Consider the following 21,284-nt stretch of genomic DNA (forward strand, 5'->3'; position numbering starts at 1 on the left):
TCAACAGAAAACTGGCAGAGAAATGGATGCACACATAGGCTAACTAAAGATAAATGATTATGATCAAGAAATATAATTGCATGACTGAATCACTGTGCACACTTCCATAAAGGATATTATTCGGTTTTCTCAAGCAGGGAAATGACGCTTCAATAATATACTTTTTTCGTCAGCTGAATTTTTCCATTCCTTTTTGTTTCGCCCTAATGAAGGAAATTAAAATATAGTCCAATTGTAATTAATCATACTTTTTTTTTTTTTTTTTACTCTGTCTAAAAACAACCCTGTGCCTTCAGAAAATGTTGCCGCAGTAATGAAAATGGTATCGAATGTAGAGCATCTTTCACATATCAAGGTTTAGTTTTGTGGTGGTGCAGTTAGTAGCACTGTTACATTTGCAGTAAGAACAACCTGGGTTTTGAGTCCCAGTTTGCCGTGTATGTTATGCATAGTGCCTGATGAGCTACCACATCTCCTTCAGCAAAAAAAAAAAAAAACATGCTTGCCCTATTTTCATTGATAGAAATGCAGCATCCACAGTGATCTGAGGTGAACCGGAGAGAAGGATGTGGTGGTAAGCGAGACAAACAGAGAGGTGACAGGCTAGAAGTGGCTGAGTCAGAAGAAATGTTAGGAGATAAAAAAAGAATTTTGGCAAAGCAGACAGAGCGTGGCGAGGAAAAAAAGGTTGTGACAGGATGACATATGGGTGTTAGAGAATGAGACCTGTCAGGCGTCTCATTCATTTGATGTTCCTGGGTGCTAACACAGCAGGAAATGACAGATTATGGAAACTATTGGGAAGGGTGTAGGAGCTCCAAGCTGGTGCTTGCATGTGTTCACACACACACACGCACACACACAAACACGCACGCTCTCATGCACGGGCTCATTCAATTTCAGCTGTAATGTAGTCAATTTAAACAAAGGTATTTCATGCTTTTTCTTTTTCTTCAAGTTCTACTTTCCCCGATTCCCTCCATTCAACCTCCCTTCTCTCCTAGGCCTGTTTTCATTGTTCCGAATATTTGATATCAGATTACAGAAGATACCTCAGGCAATGTGTTTTTTGCAGTTGAATGGGTTTGCACAGCTTTGCTCATTTTGTTTCTCCACCCTGCTTTGCCACAGCAGATGCTTTTATGTTTGCTAAAACAGAACAACAACAAAAAAAAAGAAATCCCCTCTTCTGTCTTCAGTTGACAAACCTTAGATTTACAGATTCTTTAATAATAGAGAAATAGACATGATCTTAAGTTTGCGCATTCACTCATTGTGAAATTAAATCTATATTTACACCATTTACACCAAAAAAATTTAGTTTTTAGTCTAGCCTTTTGAATTTCTATTAAGTCCACCCTAGTAAAGCTCATCCCCACAAGCTCACAGGTGTCGAGAGGGGACTATGTTTCTTTCCACAAATCACACAGGAGGAGGGTCATATTTGTAGTGATTTAGGTCCTAAACTCCAATCATTTTGGCCAAGCAGGGGGGTGTTTCAGCGGTTTCCTTTCCCTGCCCTGGTTTCTCTTTGGCAGCATTTTTCCTGTGGTCTGTGACATCTACCTTGACACACTTCAGGGATTCTGTTTCTGGCTTTGCCCCATCTGCTGTGGTTTGGAGCTCTCTCCAGGCCTTATCTAATTAGGTAAACCTGGAGGTATGAAAGTAAGGCACTTGCCACTCTTTCACTCTCAAGAAGTTTCAGTACTTTCCTCTTTTTTTTTTTTCAGCTGTGAATTTAGAGCGAGTCTTTAAATGTCTTTGCTCTTTAGCTTGCAACTGTTGTTTAATCATGTACATTTTTAACAGAGGTTTTTTTTTTTTTCCTTTTATTAAAATTGTCCTCATTCTAAATGTCAAGCACTGCATCTGTTCCTTCCCTGGACAAAATACAACAGCCATCTGTGAAAGGTGCACACTGGGATTTGTTTTTCTTCTTCTTTGTTTGTATGTTTATGTTTTTGGTTTTGTGTGTTTTCTCTGTTTGTGCATAATTCTGTTCTGAAGATTTACTGTGTTTATTCATAATGAAGATGCCAGACATTAAGTGTGCCAGGACCCTTGATGTTCAAAGAAAAAAGAAAAAAAAACACAGTTCAGGCAAGACTTCAAATGTTTCTTTTGTTGTAAATAGATCTGGGTTTTGCTTGATCGTATATGCACCAGAATTGCTTAGTTCTCATGGGAGGTTAAAAGTGTAAAAAGCGTGAAGCCTTTAAAAGGTACAGCTTTTCAGGTCTGGTGCACTTATCCACAGAATTCGATCACAGGCCTAATTGTATATGCAAAGGTAAGTGCAGTCCATTACTGCCAGAGCCCAGGGAATTGCAGGCAAATAGAAATAAATGTATAAGACAAAATTATGGGGGTCGGTTAGTTTTCTAGTAATTGTTATTTCATCACAGACTGACAAAACAAAGTAATGACTCCCAAACATTTTTTTTTTTTTTGTCATATCTGCAATTGCATTTCTGATGGCATGAATATTCCTTGCCATTATTACAAAATTGGAATAAAATATAGTTTGAGTCAAGATTGTGAAGTACACATGTTTTTTTTTTCATCTATTTAAATAATCATTTGATTAGTTTATCTCTTCCAGCTGGAGGAATGTTGTGAAAGGAATTCCCATTGCTCTGAGTTTTGCAATAATTTTTTTGCTCTTATTTCCTCAAACTGAAAAATATATTGCATAACCGTGACGGACTCGGACCAAAGCCACCTTTTATATCCTTCACTAAGCTTGACCTGGGTTGCTGATACCAGCGACTGCTAGAAATATTTAATCATTCCAGGGCAAAGAAACGCAGACCGAGATCTCGCTGGGCGAGAACTTACTTTTGAAGTCTTCGCCTGGAGTAATACTTAGCGTTCTATCAATTTATTTGCATTAAGCAGCCCCTAGTCTGGACTTGTTTCTCCGCTGCAGGGCACTGCTTTGTCCTTGCTTTACAGAAGTTCGCAATAAAGCCGTTGTGGCAGTAATTTGAAATGGTGGAATATCATAAATCTCTATAACAATGATAGGAGAAAAGTTACCCGCTGGAAACCACCAACATGGTTAGATCTCACACAGCTGCTTGCATATTTGTACATAAGCATGCGCACATATTTGAACACATTAGTTGTTTCAGGTGTCTAGAAAATCGTTCCCTCTTTGCGCTGTCTGGTTTGTAGGAATACGTTCCTTTAATCGGAAGTGTGTGTCACTTACTTTTATTTCCTTTCCACTTTTATCCTGCAACCCATAATGCTTTGCATGATTTCTACTTGAGATCTTTAGACCTCCAGGCCTTGCACGTAAACAGTCACAGAGCAAATGCAGCTTCAAACTTGGTATGATAAATATTTACACTTTAAAGTAGATGGTCTAATCATGGCTTTACTTTAACCTTTCAAATATTAGCAGGTAGACCTGAAGAAATTGACTCTTATCTGTACTGGCACATGTAGCATTCTGATTATTTATACTGGCAGGGAAAGTATATGATTTCATTTCACATCATCCTGCCATTTTCCGTGCTTTTAAAGCACAATCAAATTAATTGGGTATTTAACTATTTTCAATTGGCAATTTTCTCCAGGAGACAGAGTGCGCATTCAGGGATGGACAAATAAGGAGGTCATGCACATGATAAATGACCAATTACAAAAGAACGCAACTACATTACTCTTAATTTCTTAGACAGTCATACCTTATATTACCTCATCAGCTCTCAAAACTTCATCCCTCTTTTCTACTGGAGAGTCACAGCCGAACCATGATGTTGGGGAGAAAAGATGCAAAAGGATGTTTTTAATGGCTTGTGCTAACCTAAAATGTTGTTCGTAGGAAAGAAGGGAAATTGCATTTTTACCATCTCCCCGTTTCACAGCACTTTGTGAAATCAGTAAAAAGAAATCAGGCCTTAGAGGCTGAAGTAAAGAATCCCCTTCCGTTTTACAAGGCAGAATGCTACAAGTTCACATTACACTTTTACAGTGCCTATAAAAACGATTCCCCCTCTAGGATGTTTCACCATTTTGATTGCTTTTACAAATCAATCATAATCAGCAAAATTTGAGTTTTGACAAGAAATAAACAAGAACTTTAACATCAAAGTGAAAACTCATTTCTACAAAATGATATAGAAAAAAAATGTTTAACATAAAACAACTGTATAAATATTCAAAACAGCCAAATGATGTTGGTCTTGATTTATTTCTAAAAGCGATAAAAGTGTAAAAATATCCAAGGGGCAAGAAGTTTTTATAGACATTGAATTAGTAAACTCAAATTATTTTTAATTCAAAGCTTTCTGGGGCAGAGTAAATTAATGATATTGAATATATGTGTACTCAATAGACATACTGAATACATTGGAACATAGCAAACTAATGCTATTGAACATATCTATACTGAAATGTGGCTTTATTATTAAAAACCATGGCTTTCTTGGCATCTGCTTTCTTAGAATAGTTCAACTTGCCTCAATTAAAAACGTGAAAGCTACTTGGAGACTTAAATCTTTTCTTGGTGCTCATTAAATTAATTAAAGCTGTATGCATCCATTTATAAAAGCACTTAAGCCAAACAGACCCATCTACTTCGAAGAACGTGGAATTGGCTTGTCGTACATTAAATCAGCTGGCTTTTGTATTTGCTAATGTCTTCGGCGGAGCTATTTTCAGTGCGTTTAATGGCATGTGTATGTTTTGAAGTAAAAGTTCATCTTAAAGTTGTGGCCATCAGGCAGTCAGTAAAACTTTGTTCATTTGTAACTACTGGAATGTCTTATTTATAACTAAAACACATCAAATCACTTGTCTTAAATCCACACGTTTCGTTTCGAGGAAACATTGAAACGTGTTTTTTGGAAATGTGGGAGGAAACCAGCCAGAAAAAAAAAATAAAAAAATCTGATTCCCTTCTTATTAAATGGCATTAAAAAAATAGACTGTATTTTTTGATCCTTTTTATTTTTATTTTTTAAATCCACATCTTTCTCTCTGTAAGTAGATAATTAGGCCTGAGATCTGTGCTCAAGAAAAGCAAGTGTGCGTGTATTATGGGTCATTTCAAAAGCTTTCTGAGCTCTAAACCAGTGGAATAAGATCACTTGAAATACTTTCATGAATTCCCAAGATTCTAAATAAACGGTGGTTCATTGCAACAGCTTCAGGGTCGCAAACAGTGCAAGTTCTGATGGTACCGGGCATAAAATGAGAGGAAAAAACTCATTATATTAGATCAGTCTTGATCACGGTCTTGGTGAAGGCCTTCTGCCTAATCCCGGGTTAGAGTTAAAGGCGTGCATCTGTGTGTTCATATGTGTGCAAAAAGTCAGTGAAATTGTATGCTTAACAGTCCTGCATCCTTCTCTTACGTCTCCTTAAGTTTAACACAAGGGTCGAGGGCTTTTGACCTTGGATCCTCTTAATGGGCATTTTGGAGGACTTTTAAATCAAGCGGTAAACTTCATTTCAGCAAGCTAAAAGCAAACCCCTCATAGGGATGATTATGGTTACAAAGGTCATCGAGACGATGAGCTTTCATCTGTGATTGACTTAATATTATCCTTTGCTGTGTGTGTGTTGCTTGTGTGTGGAAAGCCTCTTTAGTTATTCCATGTGACTCAGCCCTCTCCCATCTGACAGCTTAGTATTGAAAAAGCATTCATCCTGCAGCAACACAACCTGGGTTTGGCTTTTGTGTATAATTTTTTTGTGTGTGTGTGTGTTTTCAGCCTGCTTCGTCATGAGGTTTTTGGCTTAGTGGGGATCACAATAAACAACAAATTTGAATAGCTGTCATGCAAAAACTCTCTCTTCTTGGCTGGGTGTGAATATAATTCTTATTTCTCTAAGTTTGGTTTCCGTGGCCGTGCATGTGTGTGTGCGTGCACATTTAATTTTACTCCTGTGTGTGTATCCTTGCACATCAGCCCTTTATTTTATTTTATTTTATTATTTTTTTGGTAACACTGTGCTGATATGCTCATATGAATTGGACTTGCACACAATAACTGTCAGGAGACTGATGAGAGAACGTCTGAGGAGGCTCAGGTTTCCATACAATATGATATGCAGATAAAATGGTGGAGCTTCTCCTCACTGGTTGCTTAAAACTACTGGATCAGAATGCTCATAAACGCCAGACCTTGTCTGTAGATTGGTTTCAGGACTTTTTAAGTCCTGAGACTTAAAATTCAAAAGAATCCCGAATTTGGTTCGGAATATCCCTGCCTGCTAGCATTTCTCTAATTCGTCATTGACTTTATTTGTGAGTGAGTTTTATCAGCAACTTTGTTAGAACTCGGGAGTCAACAAATTAGTCAGTGTGTGCCACGGCGATACGCGATTATCGTGCTGGCGCATGATTTGTACGACAGTCTGACAGACTTATTGCCTAGGATTTGACAAATTGTTTCATATAATAGAATTCTTTGATGATTTTTGTAAATAAAAAGATCGAGAGATGTGGATGTTGAACCTAAATGCTGAATCCAAAATACACGTCGACAGAGGCGCTATGATCAAAGGAGAGCTGGGCATTTCCCAAAACACTCCTAAGTTCAAATACCGGAGACACAGAAAATGCACAGATGCAACACGGGCAGGTGCCAAGTCTGATCAAGGTAAACGCGTGTACACCCAGATGGATTTCCACTGCAAATTTTATCAGAGAGCCAAAGTCGTGGAGAAATTTAAATTAAAAGTAAACTTTGGGCAAGAAACGAAAGCTTGGCCTTGCTGTTAACGAGAACGTGGTGTTTATGAATCGTAAGCCTTCCAAAAAAAAAAACACACATTGGAATGCAAATGAGACAGGGTGTTAATAAGGATTTTATTACATATTCCTTATTTTTAGTTGCCGTCTGAACAGCGCGACTCGCCGGGCGCAAACATATGCATTGCTTTGACAACTTAGACATGCAGAATCAGTTATAGCCTCATTAGTCTAATTAATACTCTCTGGGAAGGATGAGGTTACATTTGTGGTAACAAGATTTGCTAACATCTTCTCCACTTCATGCACTTCTTTGTCTGCAACTGAATCTGACTTTATAACAGAGCCTCCTCCCCCCTCTGGCATGTTGACTTTAGGAGGAGATAAAATGTGGGAAACACGAAGAACAAATATTGACAATGAGCTCCTGGGAGTTTAGTTGAATGGGTGCTTAAGGAGTTTTCTTACGTGAAATGTTTGCAAACTCCCCATATATATGCAGTGCTTTTATTGGAAAATCACACCCAGGGTATTTGTACGTGAAATGATGAACATTTTGATGTGATTTCAGAAGCATCGGGGGTAGAATATGAGGTCGGATTTGCCTTGAGCCATGTAGATTAGGCCCGAAGCGTTATCTGCGACGTGATGCATCAGTATTCAGGAGGCTTCCTAAATACTGTAAAATACTGTTTTCAAAAGAGGGCAAAGCAGTGTACTTTATCTCGCACTTGAACAGATATGTCTGACAAAGTTGGTTCAGTCGGTGAGGTCTAACCCAGTGTCCCTGCCAGAGGCAGACATCTCCACTGAAGCATCTCTCCTTTTCCTTCTGTTGCTCTGGATGCAAACATGCTCTTTGACCTTCGTCTTTTCTTTTCATATCTCTTCCCCTCTCACCCTTGTTTTTCTACTTGTACTCTCGCCTCGCGTTTTTGTGTCTTTCTTCCAGGGATTCAGTCACAAGGTGTTTATCTATTCTTCTTCATCTTTCGGTGTTACATTTTTTTCCTACCCCGCACTTTTTTTTTGCACTTTCACTTCTACACCTTCCTGCATAATCTCGCCTCATCTCACTGCCCTTGTACTCCCTTCATTCCACCTCTTCTGCTCTGTCTTTTCTCTCATTTCCTCTCTTTTCTCCTTCGCTCTCGCTCACCAAGGTCCTAGAGTAGGGAGTAGAGCTGGGGAGGGGGGGAAGCATATATATTCTGTAGCTGCAGAGTGCGGCAGCAGGAGGGAAAACTGCTGTTTTATGGTTTTATTTATGGATCCGTAGATTTCTGACACTGTGCACATCACACACTAGGGTAGAGGGGGGAAATGAAGAGGACCCTGATGTGAACTGCCACTAGCACCCCCAGCGGAGCGTCAAACTTGCGAGGAAGCAGACAAGTCCACATAAACACACACACACACACCTAGTGCAGAGACTCTGGAGCAAATGTATAGCAACAACAAACTACGTAGACGCACGCAATCATCGACATACCCGAGATGGAATTGCATATCATCTTAATTAATCCAAGCAACCTTTTTAGCAAAAAGAAAAAAAAAAAACCACACAGATAATGAATTATCCCTCACAATCAACATTTACTATTAAAATATAGATTACTTACTCTGATGTCTGTTTGGAAGCTTGTCTCCCACATGATTGGCACCGCAGTGCCAGCAGAGATGAGTTTTCTTATCTAAAGGTCGACTTAAGCCAGGACAAGGTTTGTCACCTCACCCTTTTAAAACCCGCCGGCATTTAATGGAAGCAGCTATCATCGCACAGCAGATGGTGCTAACACTGCGAGTGCTCATCACGGCCCGCCAATAAATGGCCTTAAATGTAAGGAGAATGTCAGGTGGATAAAGTAAATGAGAACGTCGCTTTGAAACCACAGGCTGATATATTGGGATATACAGCTCTGTATTTCTTGAATAAAACACAACTGAATGTTTCTTTTTTTTTCCATATTAAAAATCATTTTGATTTCTATTTCTATTGGTATGTAAACATAATTAGAGCAACAAATACTTATGATTCATAGGTTTTCTGTTTTTGTGGAGGGCCGGCACTGATTATTCCTGCCTCACGCAAAATAGCTAAATAAATCTAGAAGGGATTTCTTCACCCTTAGGGTTGCTTTATCCTAAAATACAATCACGTGTTCTCTCCATTTTAGTAATTCAAATAGCTTATTACTGAATACACATGTTTTATTGAAAACCATTTTCCCTTTCCCATTATGCAGCATAACCATTGACGGCGCTGCATTCTGAATAACAGCGGGGTCTTCTACCTGATGGAATGAGTTTTGTCTCCATGACAAGTCATATTAAAAAGGGACATGTTGAGGTATAATGGGAATGTAAATGATTTGTTTCACTTTGTGATCAGCTGTTTTTTTTTAAAAGGTGTTTTCATTCCTTTTATATTTGTTTCCCATAATACCAGATATTCCAGAAGCACAGTAATATCCGTCAAAAATGAAATGATTTACATTATTGCCTATTGTAAGACTTATGGAGCAGAAGTAAAACATTCCAAAAATTTGTATTTGTCATATGTTTCATTTGTCTTTTCTCAAATTTGTTTACTGAATTTAATGCTGTTATTTAATGCAAAATAATGGAAGCAGAATACAGACTGTGGATTGTTAAAGACAGAGAGAAGAGACGGAGCTAAATAAAATGCTCTGAGCTGGAATAGAAAAAAAAAACAAAACAGGAAGAGTACATAAAAGAAAGTTAATGGCAGCAAAAGCTCTACTGATGACTCCATCTGGAGGAGAGACACGGCTAAACAGAGAAACACTACTTATTAATGCCCCCCTTATGTTTCCACCCAGGAAAAAGACAAAAGGTAAACACAGAGACATTGAGCCAGAAGTACTTTTTTATCTAAAACAAAAAGAGGACAGTTGGTTGTTGGGAGAAATGACTGTCCAAAATAGAGACACTGCTAAACAAAGAACTGACCCAGGCATGTTTCTATAGGGAACCACAAAAAAGTTGGTAGAAATGGTTTGTGGTAGCAATGACTCCTTCTAAAAGACAAATTCTGCTAAATAAATGAGAAACATAAGATATACCCCACTCAGCCTGGCCAGGTGTTTACAGAAAAAAAGAGACAAGAAATGGTTTGAGCAGCAGCAGTGTTTAAATGGAAAATACTCGAGGTCCTTTAGTGGCCCAGTCCCAGAGAAGAATAGCTGCAAAAATAGCTCCAGGGAAATTTAAGCTACTCTTTACTCTAAAACTTTCCATAAAGGCAAGTTTGAAATTCTGTCCTACAGACAGTCCGGTTCATATCTCTTCAATCATCTTGTTTCTCAGCACTTAAATGCTTTTCTGATCTTATGTTGCAAAACCACAAGCAGCTCAGAGATTCATGGGGGAAAATATCGTGTGTACCTCCTCTTTATTTATTCCTTGCACACAAACTGCAGCTTCGCTGACAAACTGCAAATCTAAAAAAAAAAAAGGAATAACTTTAACTTGTTTGCTTAAAAATCTTACCAAATTTACCTGATTTCACCATGGTCACGTCTTATAAATCCTCTGATTTAGACCACTGGTATTAGTTGGCACAAAACATTATTTTGTGCTTGCCTTCAGCACACATTCCTCCATAACAAAATTTTAACAGATCTTTGATAGTTTTGAATCACTTCTTTGCAGCCTAAACTCATTGTAAAAAATAAAAATAAAAAATCCAACTTTACATAATGGAAAGTGAAATAAAAATTTTGAAAAGTGCTTAGGTTGCTACTTTAAAAAAAAATATATATATATATACTAGCATAAATAGTGACTTTGAAAAGTCCCATTTACCTCAACAGTTGCACTGCACTGTTTGAGCATTCCAAAATATTTTTTGCCACCTTTAGCAGGTCCTCCAAAAGCCTCTTTACACAACATCATTAGGATTCAAAAATAGAGCAGCAGCATTCCTCTCTATCTTTCAGAAAAGGCCAGAAGCACCCATAATGCCCTGCCACCCCTTCTCCCCCCTTACCTGTCCACCACAGCGTGAGTGTCTGCATGTCTGCAGAGTCTCTCCTTAGCCACCCTCTCTCCTGGGTAATTTGTTGTGTAAATACGGCCCCACTTACAGCTGACGGGCCCTCTCGGCTGTGGCGCTGGAAATGCAATTACAGGCAGCAAACATCTCCATTGTTATCACTAGGGGGTGCGGCGCTCATCATGGTCCCCTCTGCACGGACTGGGGAGGGGGAGCAGATATTGATCGCTATCAGCTTTGAGGAGGTGATTGCTAATGAAGCTATTTGAAAGCCTTTAGTGATCTGTAAAGTTAGCACGCACACCTTTGTGCGCGTGTGTGTGTGGAGGTTTGTTGAATGGAAGTGCTCACAGACAACAGCTGTGTTTGTACAAATCACATTTGCCATCCTGTTATGACTGCCTCCCATGCATTCCCTATTGTTGTGCTCTGGTGCCCCTGGTGGGAGTTTTGATAATGACGTGTCCCATTACTACCCATGTGAAACTGATGTGTGGACGCTTGTCTTGGCAGTAATCTGAACACACTGTCCTGTGGTTTTCCAGACTTAGGGTAGATATATAATTGCACGCACCCTTTCTGTCTATATTTCATAATATTCAAGGCTTTAGTCCAGCCGTGAGGAAAAGAAATGACAAGAACGTTCCACATTTGGCTGAAAAATGCATTTAGCACTCAGGAGGTTGGGAGGTTTTATTTTTCTCATTTGGATGAGAATCGAAGCTCTTGTTAGTTACACCTACCCTCTCCGGAACTTTTGACCCGTCTGAAGAGAGCCACAAACAAGCTCACTCACACATAACTCTCCATTCCTCCAACTCTTTGACAACCTCACGCTGGTAAAAATACAGTGGAAATCCATTATCCTGCCAAGAAAGATGTTCAAGCACAGCCTGATGTAATTCTCCTACACCCATGGCAAAGTGATCGTGCCTTTGTGCTCACTCAGTTATTAAGTAAACTAACTTCACAAAAGACTTATTATCCTCCTCATTCTGAGTCAAGCTGCTCTAATACCTTGCTTGTTTGGGAGTCTTTGAAGTGGGATGGGATTTCTCTTTGTCCCCGTTTGATGTGCGTGCAGCCGCCTGTGGACAAATGATTTGCTTCATTCCTTTCTGCCTTTGTTCCTCTACATTTACTTTTACCTTTATGTGATATTGTTTCAGCAACAGCTTCTGCATATTTATAAGGCAGATGTTTTCTTCTACGATGTTTGAAATTCTGTTTACGGTGATCAAGCAGTGCAAGTGGTTGCATTTGTGCTACCCAGTATTAGTGCGGTATTTGATATATAGTTGGTATTATAGGAAGTGTGCGTAGGTGTAGATGTCCTATATGATGTTAATTTGATCATTTTAGGGGAAATTTTTACACATGTTCCACATTTGAAATTATATGTTGTTTATTTTTTATTGTTTTTTGTAATACAATATGCTGTAGTTGTACTGCAGGGAGTCATTTAACACCGGGGAAAAGAAAGAGCAGGACTGTTCAAACAATAATTGCTTCATAAGGAGCTTCGGGAAATCTTTACCATAAGGATTTCACAGATCCAATATTTACCTTCATCTCATTATGCTTTATGTGAATGATGACCAGGACTTCCTTTTATTCAACCTGTTGACTTTGAATCTGTTAATAACCTTAAATTAAACACATATTCCTGTATATAAATTGGATCCATGTTTCTCCTGTAACGTGCCTTGAGACAATATTTGTTGTGAATCTGTACTATATAGAAAAATTGAACCTAATTTAATTGAGGTGGAACTGCATTAGTACACTCACAAAAAAATAAATATATCACTTACGTACCAATTGAATATTGAACATGTGGGGAAATCAACTTTTACAATTTAAACAGTGCGATATAGACATTCTAGTCAGTTCATTTTTTAAAGATGAAGAGAACGACTTGCAAAAATGGTCTTTTATTATATACAGTGCATATTGAAATGGCAGTGTTTAGTGACGTAAAAAACATTGGAACAAAAAATGTATTCCAGAACCTTTTTTGTCCATAAACAAATCAACATTTTCGAAACAGATAGATAGATACCGAGCATCCGGAAAGTATTCACAGCTTCATTTTTTTCACACAGATCTGTGACCGAGTACAGATTGGTATTTTGGTACCGCTGGTCAAGACGGCGTTTTCAGCATAGCCTTGTTTATTCCACACTTAAGGTGAGCTTTGCGTAGGGGAAGCGATAATTGACGAGTGGCATCCTGACCTTCGATGGACCTTTTTGTTCCTGCTGTGGCTTGTGGTAATCGGCCCACTAATCATTCAACACAGTTTGACACTGAACAGCCAAAGCAGATGATCAGATCAATATAAGACACAAATTAAATTGGAGATTATATGTATGTATATAGTGTGTGCATGATCGGCTCCTTGAATAAAAACCACAAAAGCGTCAGTGTTGTCATGCAACACTTTTAAAGAAGACGTTTGCAGAATTGCCGAACTGTGCAGTCATTCATTGATTTGATATTTAACTTGCTACCGATGCTAAAGACATTGTGACAGATAGAGGTGCAGGAATAGCAGAGAAGCCCGCTGTAAATGTTCTTGGCGAGTTTGCCCTTTTCATATTAGACACGACTCAGCGGCTCCATTCTCAGGGAGCTTGTCAGCGCTGCTTGTTCGGAGCTAATGCTGCATAAATAAACGTAACTGGTAATTGAAAAACGGTGATGGTCGGTTTCATATTTTTTGTCATTCCTGCCTGCTGAAGCACAGTGATGCATTTGTTCCTTACGAGACCGATTATTCCCTGACTGAATTCAACAAAACTGTCCTGATTTGGTGAGATTATAGATTATTTCCTTTCCGTGACTTGGTTGTTTGCGTATATGAAAAGGTTATTCAGAAGTTCAGGTCCATTCAGTTAAGTTCATTCACATGGTGTCAATTCACAACAAATATCTTAAGCCACTGTACAAAAATTAAAAATGTCCAAACTATGCAAATATCATCCATTTAATCCTGTCATATAGATAGATACAATATTCATTTTATGCATTCCTATGAAATGCTGCTCAGCAATTGATTTAACAAAAGTCAACATTCAGTTTATTATTCACTGGTAAACTTTAAAGAAACCTAACCAATTGTGTCACTAACCTTCCTGTGCTTCCTCTTGAACGAGGAGCATCCAGCAATAACTGACAGTGGAGAGGCGAACTTATGCTAAACAGGAAAAACCACTAGGCTACTTACAGAAGAACTAGTTACTAATGTCTGAAGGATTGCAATTTTTTTATTTATTTATTTTCAATGTTCATTTGTAAAAAATTCGACGAAGTCATCAGAGCTGAGAGCTAAAGGTCTGGCTATTGTACTACTAGGACTATTCTTGTTCTCCTCCATTGATAAGAAATACAGTGCTCTAATTTGGCCAATTGTTTTCATAAAGCAGACTATTTTTCCAGCTTTAGTACGGCTCAATTACTATTGTAGGGCACCATTTGCTCTCCAATTTCTTAGAGGCAAGTTTAAAAAAAAAACTGTTATGGCCTTATAATTACTTGCTGGTTGAGTGTTTGTGGGTTTAAAATGCTAAAGCTAAAGGTAGTCTACACAGTGTGAAAAAGTGTGGAATTTTATTTTAGTGAATTCCAAGTCTGGATACATATGGAAAAAACATATCTTATTTTCCTGTGCTGTGATCAATGTTCATTCCTTCTTTGTGTCCTTCCTCCATTCTCCTTTCCTTCTGTTTCCCTCCTCATTCTTTCACCTCTTTATCCTTCCACATGCTCGCCTCTCATCTTGTGTCTTAACTCTTCTGTCTGAGCATCTTACTACTTTCCTCCACTGTCCTTCATTCTTTCTGTAATTTCTCTCTTCTGTTTGACATACCTTCCTTCTAATTTCCTTCCTTGGAGTTCATCTTTCTTTTTTCAATGTCATTGCCTCATTTGCTTCCTTGTGCCCTTTCTTTCCTTTCCCTGCCTTTACTCGTTTCTACCCTTTTTTATTTGTTCTTCCTGCCCTTTCTTCCTTCTGGCATTAATGTCTAACCTTCTTGCCCCTTTCTTTTTCCTTATATGCTTATGTCCTCTTTTGTTTTTTTCCTGTTTCTTTTTTTATTCTGCTCACTGTAAAAAATAATTGCTGAAAATCAGTGATAAACTTTAATATTATATAGGTAAGAATTAAGCTAAATGACAACACACTAAGGAAAGTTAAACCGGCAAGAGTCCAGAAGTTTTGCATGGAAAATCTATAGGAACCCAGAAAAAGATGATTGTTTTATTTCATACACTAATTTAACAGAAAAAAGTATTAAGTTTTAAACATGGACACTAAATGTCTAAATTCAATACTAAATCCCAATAAACTAGTATCATGAAAAAATAAACCATTAGCAATTGCAAATTCATTTCAGCTGACAGATTATTCCCTTTCAATTTTATGTATAAACTTTGTCCACTAGAGGTCAGCAATGACCATTTATTTTCCTGTTGAGCTGGCATAGGCCAGTGTCCTTTAACTATTCACAGGGGTATATTAAGTTTTAAAAAAATATTTTGCTAAAACTAACAATTGTGTCTTTAGTTTGATGGTGCTGGGAGTGACAATAAATCCAACTACATTTTGTTTTAATCGTTGAAGCTTATGGCAAAAAAAAAAAAAAAAAAATTAATCGTTGAAGCTTATGGCATAAAAAAAAAACATGTCCAATTTAACAAAGAAAGATACATTGACAAGCTGAAAATGTATCTAAAATACCAAGTCAGAATCATTTGCATTGAACTGGACTTTTTGAGGCCTTTACAGTAAAGCCTATGATTTGTTTGCGTTGAAGGACGTGTAACAAAACGTCCAGATGAGTTCCCCACTATTGTGGTCAACTTTGTTTTAAGACTTCACTAAATAGAAAGAGAAAGTCTTTGCATTAGAATTTTACAGATTAGGCTTTGCGGGTTTCTACATTTTGTTCAGGAACAAACTTTCCCAGCTCCGTCGACCAGAGCTGTAACTCTGCTGCATTATGAACGGCAAAAGCCCTCTATGCTTTGTCACGACAATGTGACACTGAACACGGTTCCTCCAAACAACACAGCTTGGTTGGCGTCTTTCAGTAGGTAACTTTTCGTGTCTTGTCTGTCCAGATAACCAGGTCCTGCAGTTCGGGACGTTAGTGAGCACCTCCAACACCTACGAACCCACAGCACCAGGGAGCCCCAGGAAGCCTGTGACTGTGACCACCGACCAGCCGCTGCTGTGGAGCATGGGCCTCCACATTCATGAGAAATAACAGACTGTTTGGTCAGAAGTGACTTCCTTTTGTTTTGTTTTCAAAACAAGGTGGAACAAAAACCAGAATCAGTATTTGGATCAAAAAACACTTGTTACAGTGGAGTGGATTTAGTCACACTTTGAAAGATCAGAACTGATTTCAAGCCATTTGCTAATTTTGACTGTAGATCATGTCCATAAGATCACATTGAACTGTATCCCACACCATGTGCCTTCAACTTCTCTCTTTTTTTTTTCTTCCACCCAAGAAAAGCGAATAGTGCCTTATGTCATGTTTTAGACTTGGGCTTGTCATAACTGCATTATTGCACTCAATTCCAAAATGAAAAACCGTTTTCACAATAAAGTGACAAATTTCCAAATTTATTAAAAAGTAATCAGCATGTGTGTTTAATTGTTTTATTTACACAACAAAATATAAATGTTGAGCACAGAATGTAAAAATGTCCATTCAGTTTGCCATCACAACTAATGACGCTTTGCACCGAGGTCTGTCCAGAGAGATTTGGCTTGATCAAGATTTAACCACCGCTAGAAGAAAAACAAAAAGGAAATGTTGGCATTAATCGAAACTTAAAAGTCAAACTCATTTTTTATGCAGCCCTATTTTACAAGATAGAAACATGTTGCAAAAGAACAATCTGTTTTTTTTGTTTTTTTTGTAACTATAATTGTAAAATTAAGAAAACCAGTAAGGAGTTAAAGAATAAATGTTGCGTTATAACTACATTTATGAAGTTCATCTGTCATAAAATAGCAGTTTTCCTATATTTCAAGACTGAAGATTAAGGTGATTATGTTCTACTGACTTCTAGGGATTTATAGCAAGAATTAAGACATACAAATACAATTTTACTTGCAAAACAAAATGTTTTAACATTTGCAGTCACCTTGTTAGCCACATTTTATTTTATTTTATCGTTTTATTTTAAGAAAATATAATAACAGTATTAATAAATAAAAGTATTGCCGATGTTTGGTCTTGGAAGCAGGTGGGCTGCATGTTTTTGAAAATAAACCATAGAGAATTAATCTAACATGGTAATATTGAGCAATTTATGAAAGTAATTGGGCACAAAAATATACAACTGTGGTTTGTTATTAAGGCCTAATTCATAAGGTTTACTTGCATGTATTTTTTTCCATTAAAAAAAAAACACTCTGAAACTTGTGCAACATGTTCATATGCCAATAGGCATTATTATTATTTTTTATTTTTATTTTGCTTAGCCAAAGTGTCTGCAATCTTTCATAATAATTTTAATCATCCAAACATAAAATTATCTTCATCTTGTCTGTTTGACTTGTTTCACATTACAAAAACTCAATGAAATAAGTGCAACTCTCCATCACATTCAGTAGTATTTAAAGTGGTTTTTTTTGTGTGTGTGTTTTTTTTTACTTACACAATGATATTGTTGATGGGGATATGGATGAGCTTGACAAAGAAGCCAATGAAGCCCATAATGGCAAATCCAATTGCCGTGGCCATGGCAATCTTCTGAAATTCTGAAGAACAAAAACCAATATTGTAAAACGAATAAAAGTGAAACATAAGGTGAAATTGAACTTGCTTTCGAAGCCGGGGTAAGTTAACGAAACAGCTCAGGCTTTATTAAAACCAAAAAGGATAGGGGACAGAAAAAAAAAATACCTTTTCGGTCTGGTTTTGTGCACCTCTTCACAAGCCTTATGGAGTCCTTGACGAACTGCCGACTGGGCTCAACAAACTGCATCACCTGATCCATGGTTGTGCTGCTAAGAGAAATCACAGATCATCATTGTAGCTTACATTTCCTTCAGCGCTGACGTTGACTTCATCGTTTCAGCTTTTAGTCACTTCATAATTGTATTCATTTATTTCTATTGCAGCAAACACGAACGTTATGACAACTTTATACAAAACATGTGGCACCTTGCCATTAAAAACGTGATACAAAGGCGTTTAACAAATCTGTCTCCATTACTAATACCGTATATTAGAGTAGGAGAAGCTAACGTCGACGAAGCATTGTTTAAAGTTAAACATGTTACCGCCTCAAACCCTTTCGTCCATTATGATTTGAATCAATAAAACACACTAAGATTGATAAAATAGCAGTTATTTTACCTGTTTCCGTCCTGTTCTTTCTCAGAACACAGAGTAGTTGTGGCCACGTAGCTTCGACACGGCTAGAAGAAAAGACTAAGCTGACGTAGACTTAAACAGCGCATGCGTGTGACGTCTTTCTTCCTTTTCAAATTGTACACGTTTTCGTCTACATCTCCCCCTGCAGGCTGGGAGGTTCTCTACACCATGACGTTGTAGTAACACTCGTTATTGTATCATTTTTGATAGGAGGAATAAAGCTGTAGAAGCATTTTAAGGCTTGGAATCGCATCCCTGTGATGACACAAGTGATTTATGTTAAATTCTGTCCTATTTTACGTTTCCATTCACAGTGCAATTCTAGCTATAGGTATATTTTTTATCCTGTATAAACAAATAAATTAGTTTCTTTTGTATCTTAATGTGTCTCTGCAGGAAGCATGCGTAAAAAACAGAGAGTGAGAGCTTTATTACACTGACATAACAGATAATGAATTTGCACTATATATGTAAAACAGCTCAATATGTAATATGCTACTCAATAAACAGTGATTATTTTTATTAAAATTACTGAAAGAGTGTTAACACCTATTCATCTATTATTGCACCTGTACCAACCAATATTATTCATCTATTTTCCCAGTTTAGATTTATGATTCAACAAAGAAATAACCTATGTCCTTTCTCTAGGGTATTACAACGTTGTGTTCTTCTTTTGGTTTTGTTTCTGTAAATTCCTTGTCTAAGACGCATTTCGTTTTCTGTTCCAACAGTCAAAACTCCTTTTTTATTCATCCTTACTTTGAAACATTGAAAATTAATTTCATATTCTTTGTACCTACCTGAAATATTTTTTGAAACAACTTTACTATCAATAAATTAAGTCTAACATCTCATTAAGGTCAGCAGAGGGCATCCTAATGACCGAGTTGCAGATTTAGACTTGTGCAGGCATTTGCAAACTGGGAGGCAGCTACATATTTTCCTTCAGTTTATCTTTGGGGAAAAAATATGTAGTTAGAACAATTTTGCTTGTCTGGTGGTCAGACAAAAAAATCAACTGCAGATACGTTTTTTTTTTTTTTTTGCACAATCTTGTGATACTAGATACTACTCTTACAACCACTTAAAAAGCAAGTAAAAATGAAACAAGTGACTGAAAATGCAGGAAAAAAATCTGTGAGGCCACATTCTAAGACTGTTGCATTACTACAGTCAAACAACACAGCTCTTAAAATATTTGTCAAATACCTTCTTAAAAAGCAGTACAGTATTTGCTTTGTATTTTCTCTTGGTATGTCAGCCCCGTCTATTTGCATATTAGCACTCTTGCAGAGTGGTTATGTGTTCAGTACTCTTACTACCTCTCATTACTCATGCAACATTCTTTCTAATATTTACCCCCTCATGTGATTTAGATTAAGATTAGAGATTTCTTGTTCTGGTATGTTCATTTTAGTCGCTCTCTGGTTCCCTAAAGCCAACATGAGTCAGCAGCATGATTACAATGTTACCTTTATACATGTTGCATTAAAAAAAAACCAAAAAAAACAATGAATCATGAGGTCATAAATTGTGCCATCTATTTTGGATGATAAGGCTAACTTCAAAGAGCAAGAGACTCTGATCTACAATTGTGTGCAATTCATTCATGTAACTTTATGAGGAGCAGCTAGCTTAAGAAAAAGGTAAAAAAAAAAATCCGTACTTAAATTTCTGACTAACGAGCAGAACTATACAAAATGTTGGTCAAGAAACATCCTGTTATATAGCATGTCTCACATTACTGTCAAATTTCAGCAGGCTGACACGTTATAAGCTTATTCTTTTGCAACCCATTATCTCAGTCATGCATTTCGCTGATGTTACTTTGCCTTCTTTTGAGGGAAAAAAATTAAAAACTGCAGAGTGTCTGAATAAACCAGATGCAAAGTACAGTTTGATATAAAACTGTTTACATGGATTGGACTTTTACTGATCAATAGATATACAGAGAGCTTTACAAAGGGAACAAAGATTCTAACAAAAGGAGATTTTCAACGCGTTCTACCTTCAGGGGAATCTGTCCTCGCTGACTCTTTAAAAAATGTTAAAAATTAGACTATTTGTGTAAGTATCTATTGAGGAATTACCAGCAGTAACATCTTTAAGTAACAGTTCACAGAATCTTCTTTGAAAACAACTAACATGTAAACAATGCAAATAATAAAAATACAGAGTAAATAGCCTTATAACAGCATTTTTGAGTCTGTTCAAACTTTGTTGTAATATAGCTAAGCAAATGCTACATTCCATCTTAGTAATAAAAAAAAAATTAAACAGCAGTAACATGTAATGACGTTAGCAGCTCAGGTCTTATTCAACTAAATTAAAGCATAACATACTGGCTGACTTATTCTCATGACAAAGCACCGCTTTAGTACAAGATACACAACAAACAAATACTTAGAACCTCTATGTATCTGGAATGCTTTAAAAGGTTTCACATCGGAAATAATTCAGTAAATTCTGATTAAATTGAACATGTGTTTTCTTTCTGTTGACGGAAAATGAAAGAAAAACTTGAAGCAGTCCTCGTTGCTTCACACTCAACCTCACTCAGAACGGCCAAAATTCTCAAATGAGTCATAGATTCGTAAAAGTGCATAACAGTGCTTTCGACATGTGATATGTATAACACGTAGTTTAGTCTGCAGCTCTTCACTGCCAGGTGATGCCAAGCATGTCGCAGCTCACCTCCCACAGCCTCTGGGCCAAGTCATCATTAGCAGCAGTCCTTGAGCAGTGTGCAGCCGCACAGTCACTGAACACAAACAGTTGACAGAAACTGGTCATTAAATCCTGTCCGGCTCTTTTGTGCCATTGTTAAAAGTTGTACATTTGTAAAGTTTTGCTGAGGGTTATTTTTTTTTTTTTTTATTGATTAACAGTTACTGAGCTTGTTGGCAAAAGCTACCTGAAATAGTTTCCACTCTGGCTCTCCAGGCCTTGTTCCACAGCACAAAAGATGGTGGTCTGTGCTCCCTCCACTGTTGTCTTGGTAAAAATTCGGAAGATCTTCACTGCCACTTGTATGCACTGGTGCTGGTGTCGCCACAGGTCAGACTGGACCACTCCAGGGTGCAGAGAAAAGACACTGACACCAGTTCCTGCAGCATGAACAAAGGAGAACTTCTTCACATTTAGTCAC

General features: G+C 37.4%; 3 protein-coding genes across 6 annotated transcripts in view; 1 reads left to right on the forward strand and 2 right to left on the reverse strand.

Annotated features, from left to right (window-relative positions):
- LOC103135253 (thiamin pyrophosphokinase 1-like) overlaps positions 1-16,378 on the forward strand; it is a 37,780-nt gene extending 21,402 nt beyond the window's left edge. Inside the window, exon 5 of the mRNA XM_007547885.2 lies at positions 15,858-16,378. Coding sequence (XP_007547947.1) covers positions 15,858-16,003 — 146 coding nt within the window. The 3' untranslated portion in view covers positions 16,004-16,378. The remainder of the gene's footprint in view (positions 1-15,857) is intronic.
- A 12-nt stretch (positions 16,379-16,390) lies between these two features.
- sec61g (SEC61 translocon subunit gamma) lies at positions 16,391-18,227 on the reverse strand. Of its 2 annotated transcripts, none has more exons than XM_016669386.1 (4): positions 18,116-18,227; positions 17,660-17,760; positions 17,412-17,514; positions 16,391-16,536 (listed from the first exon to the last, which is right to left on the reverse strand). In XM_016669386.1, exons 2-4 carry the CDS (start codon positions 17,751-17,753, stop codon positions 16,527-16,529), a joined length of 207 nt encoding a protein of 68 aa, XP_016524872.1. In that variant the 5' UTR covers positions 17,754-17,760; positions 18,116-18,227; the 3' UTR covers positions 16,391-16,526. The 2 variants fall into 2 exon arrangements, with proteins under 2 accessions (XP_016524872.1, XP_016524873.1); XM_016669387.1 differs by having other exon boundaries at positions 17,660-17,763; positions 18,116-18,224.
- Positions 18,228-18,680: 453 nt separating this feature from the next.
- LOC103135255 (retinol dehydrogenase 12) overlaps positions 18,681-21,284 on the reverse strand; it is a 10,926-nt gene continuing 8,322 nt past the window's right edge. For all 3 annotated transcript variants that reach the window (XM_007547887.2, XM_016669381.1, XM_016669382.1), the window contains 2 exons: positions 21,051-21,243; positions 18,681-20,897 (listed from right to left, as the gene is read on the reverse strand). In XM_007547887.2, the coding sequence (XP_007547949.1) occupies positions 20,795-20,897; positions 21,051-21,243 (296 nt within the window). In that variant the 3' untranslated portion in view covers positions 18,681-20,794. The remainder of the gene's footprint in view (positions 20,898-21,050; positions 21,244-21,284) is intronic.

Source organism: Poecilia formosa, unplaced genomic scaffold (assembly GCF_000485575.1).
Source record: "Poecilia formosa unplaced genomic scaffold, Poecilia_formosa-5.1.2 Scaffold22, whole genome shotgun sequence".
NCBI classification, from domain to species: Eukaryota; Metazoa; Chordata; class Actinopteri; order Cyprinodontiformes; family Poeciliidae; genus Poecilia; species Poecilia formosa.

Coding starts and splice junctions, on each gene's coding strand:
- sec61g (XM_016669386.1), bottom strand. CDS start 17,753: ATGGATCAGGTGATGCAGTTTGTTGAGCCCAGTCGGCAGTTCGTCAAG. Junction 17,515..17,659: donor CACAAAACCAGACCGAAAAG/GTATTTTTTTTT, acceptor TTTGTTCTTCAG/AATTTCAGAAGATTGCCATG.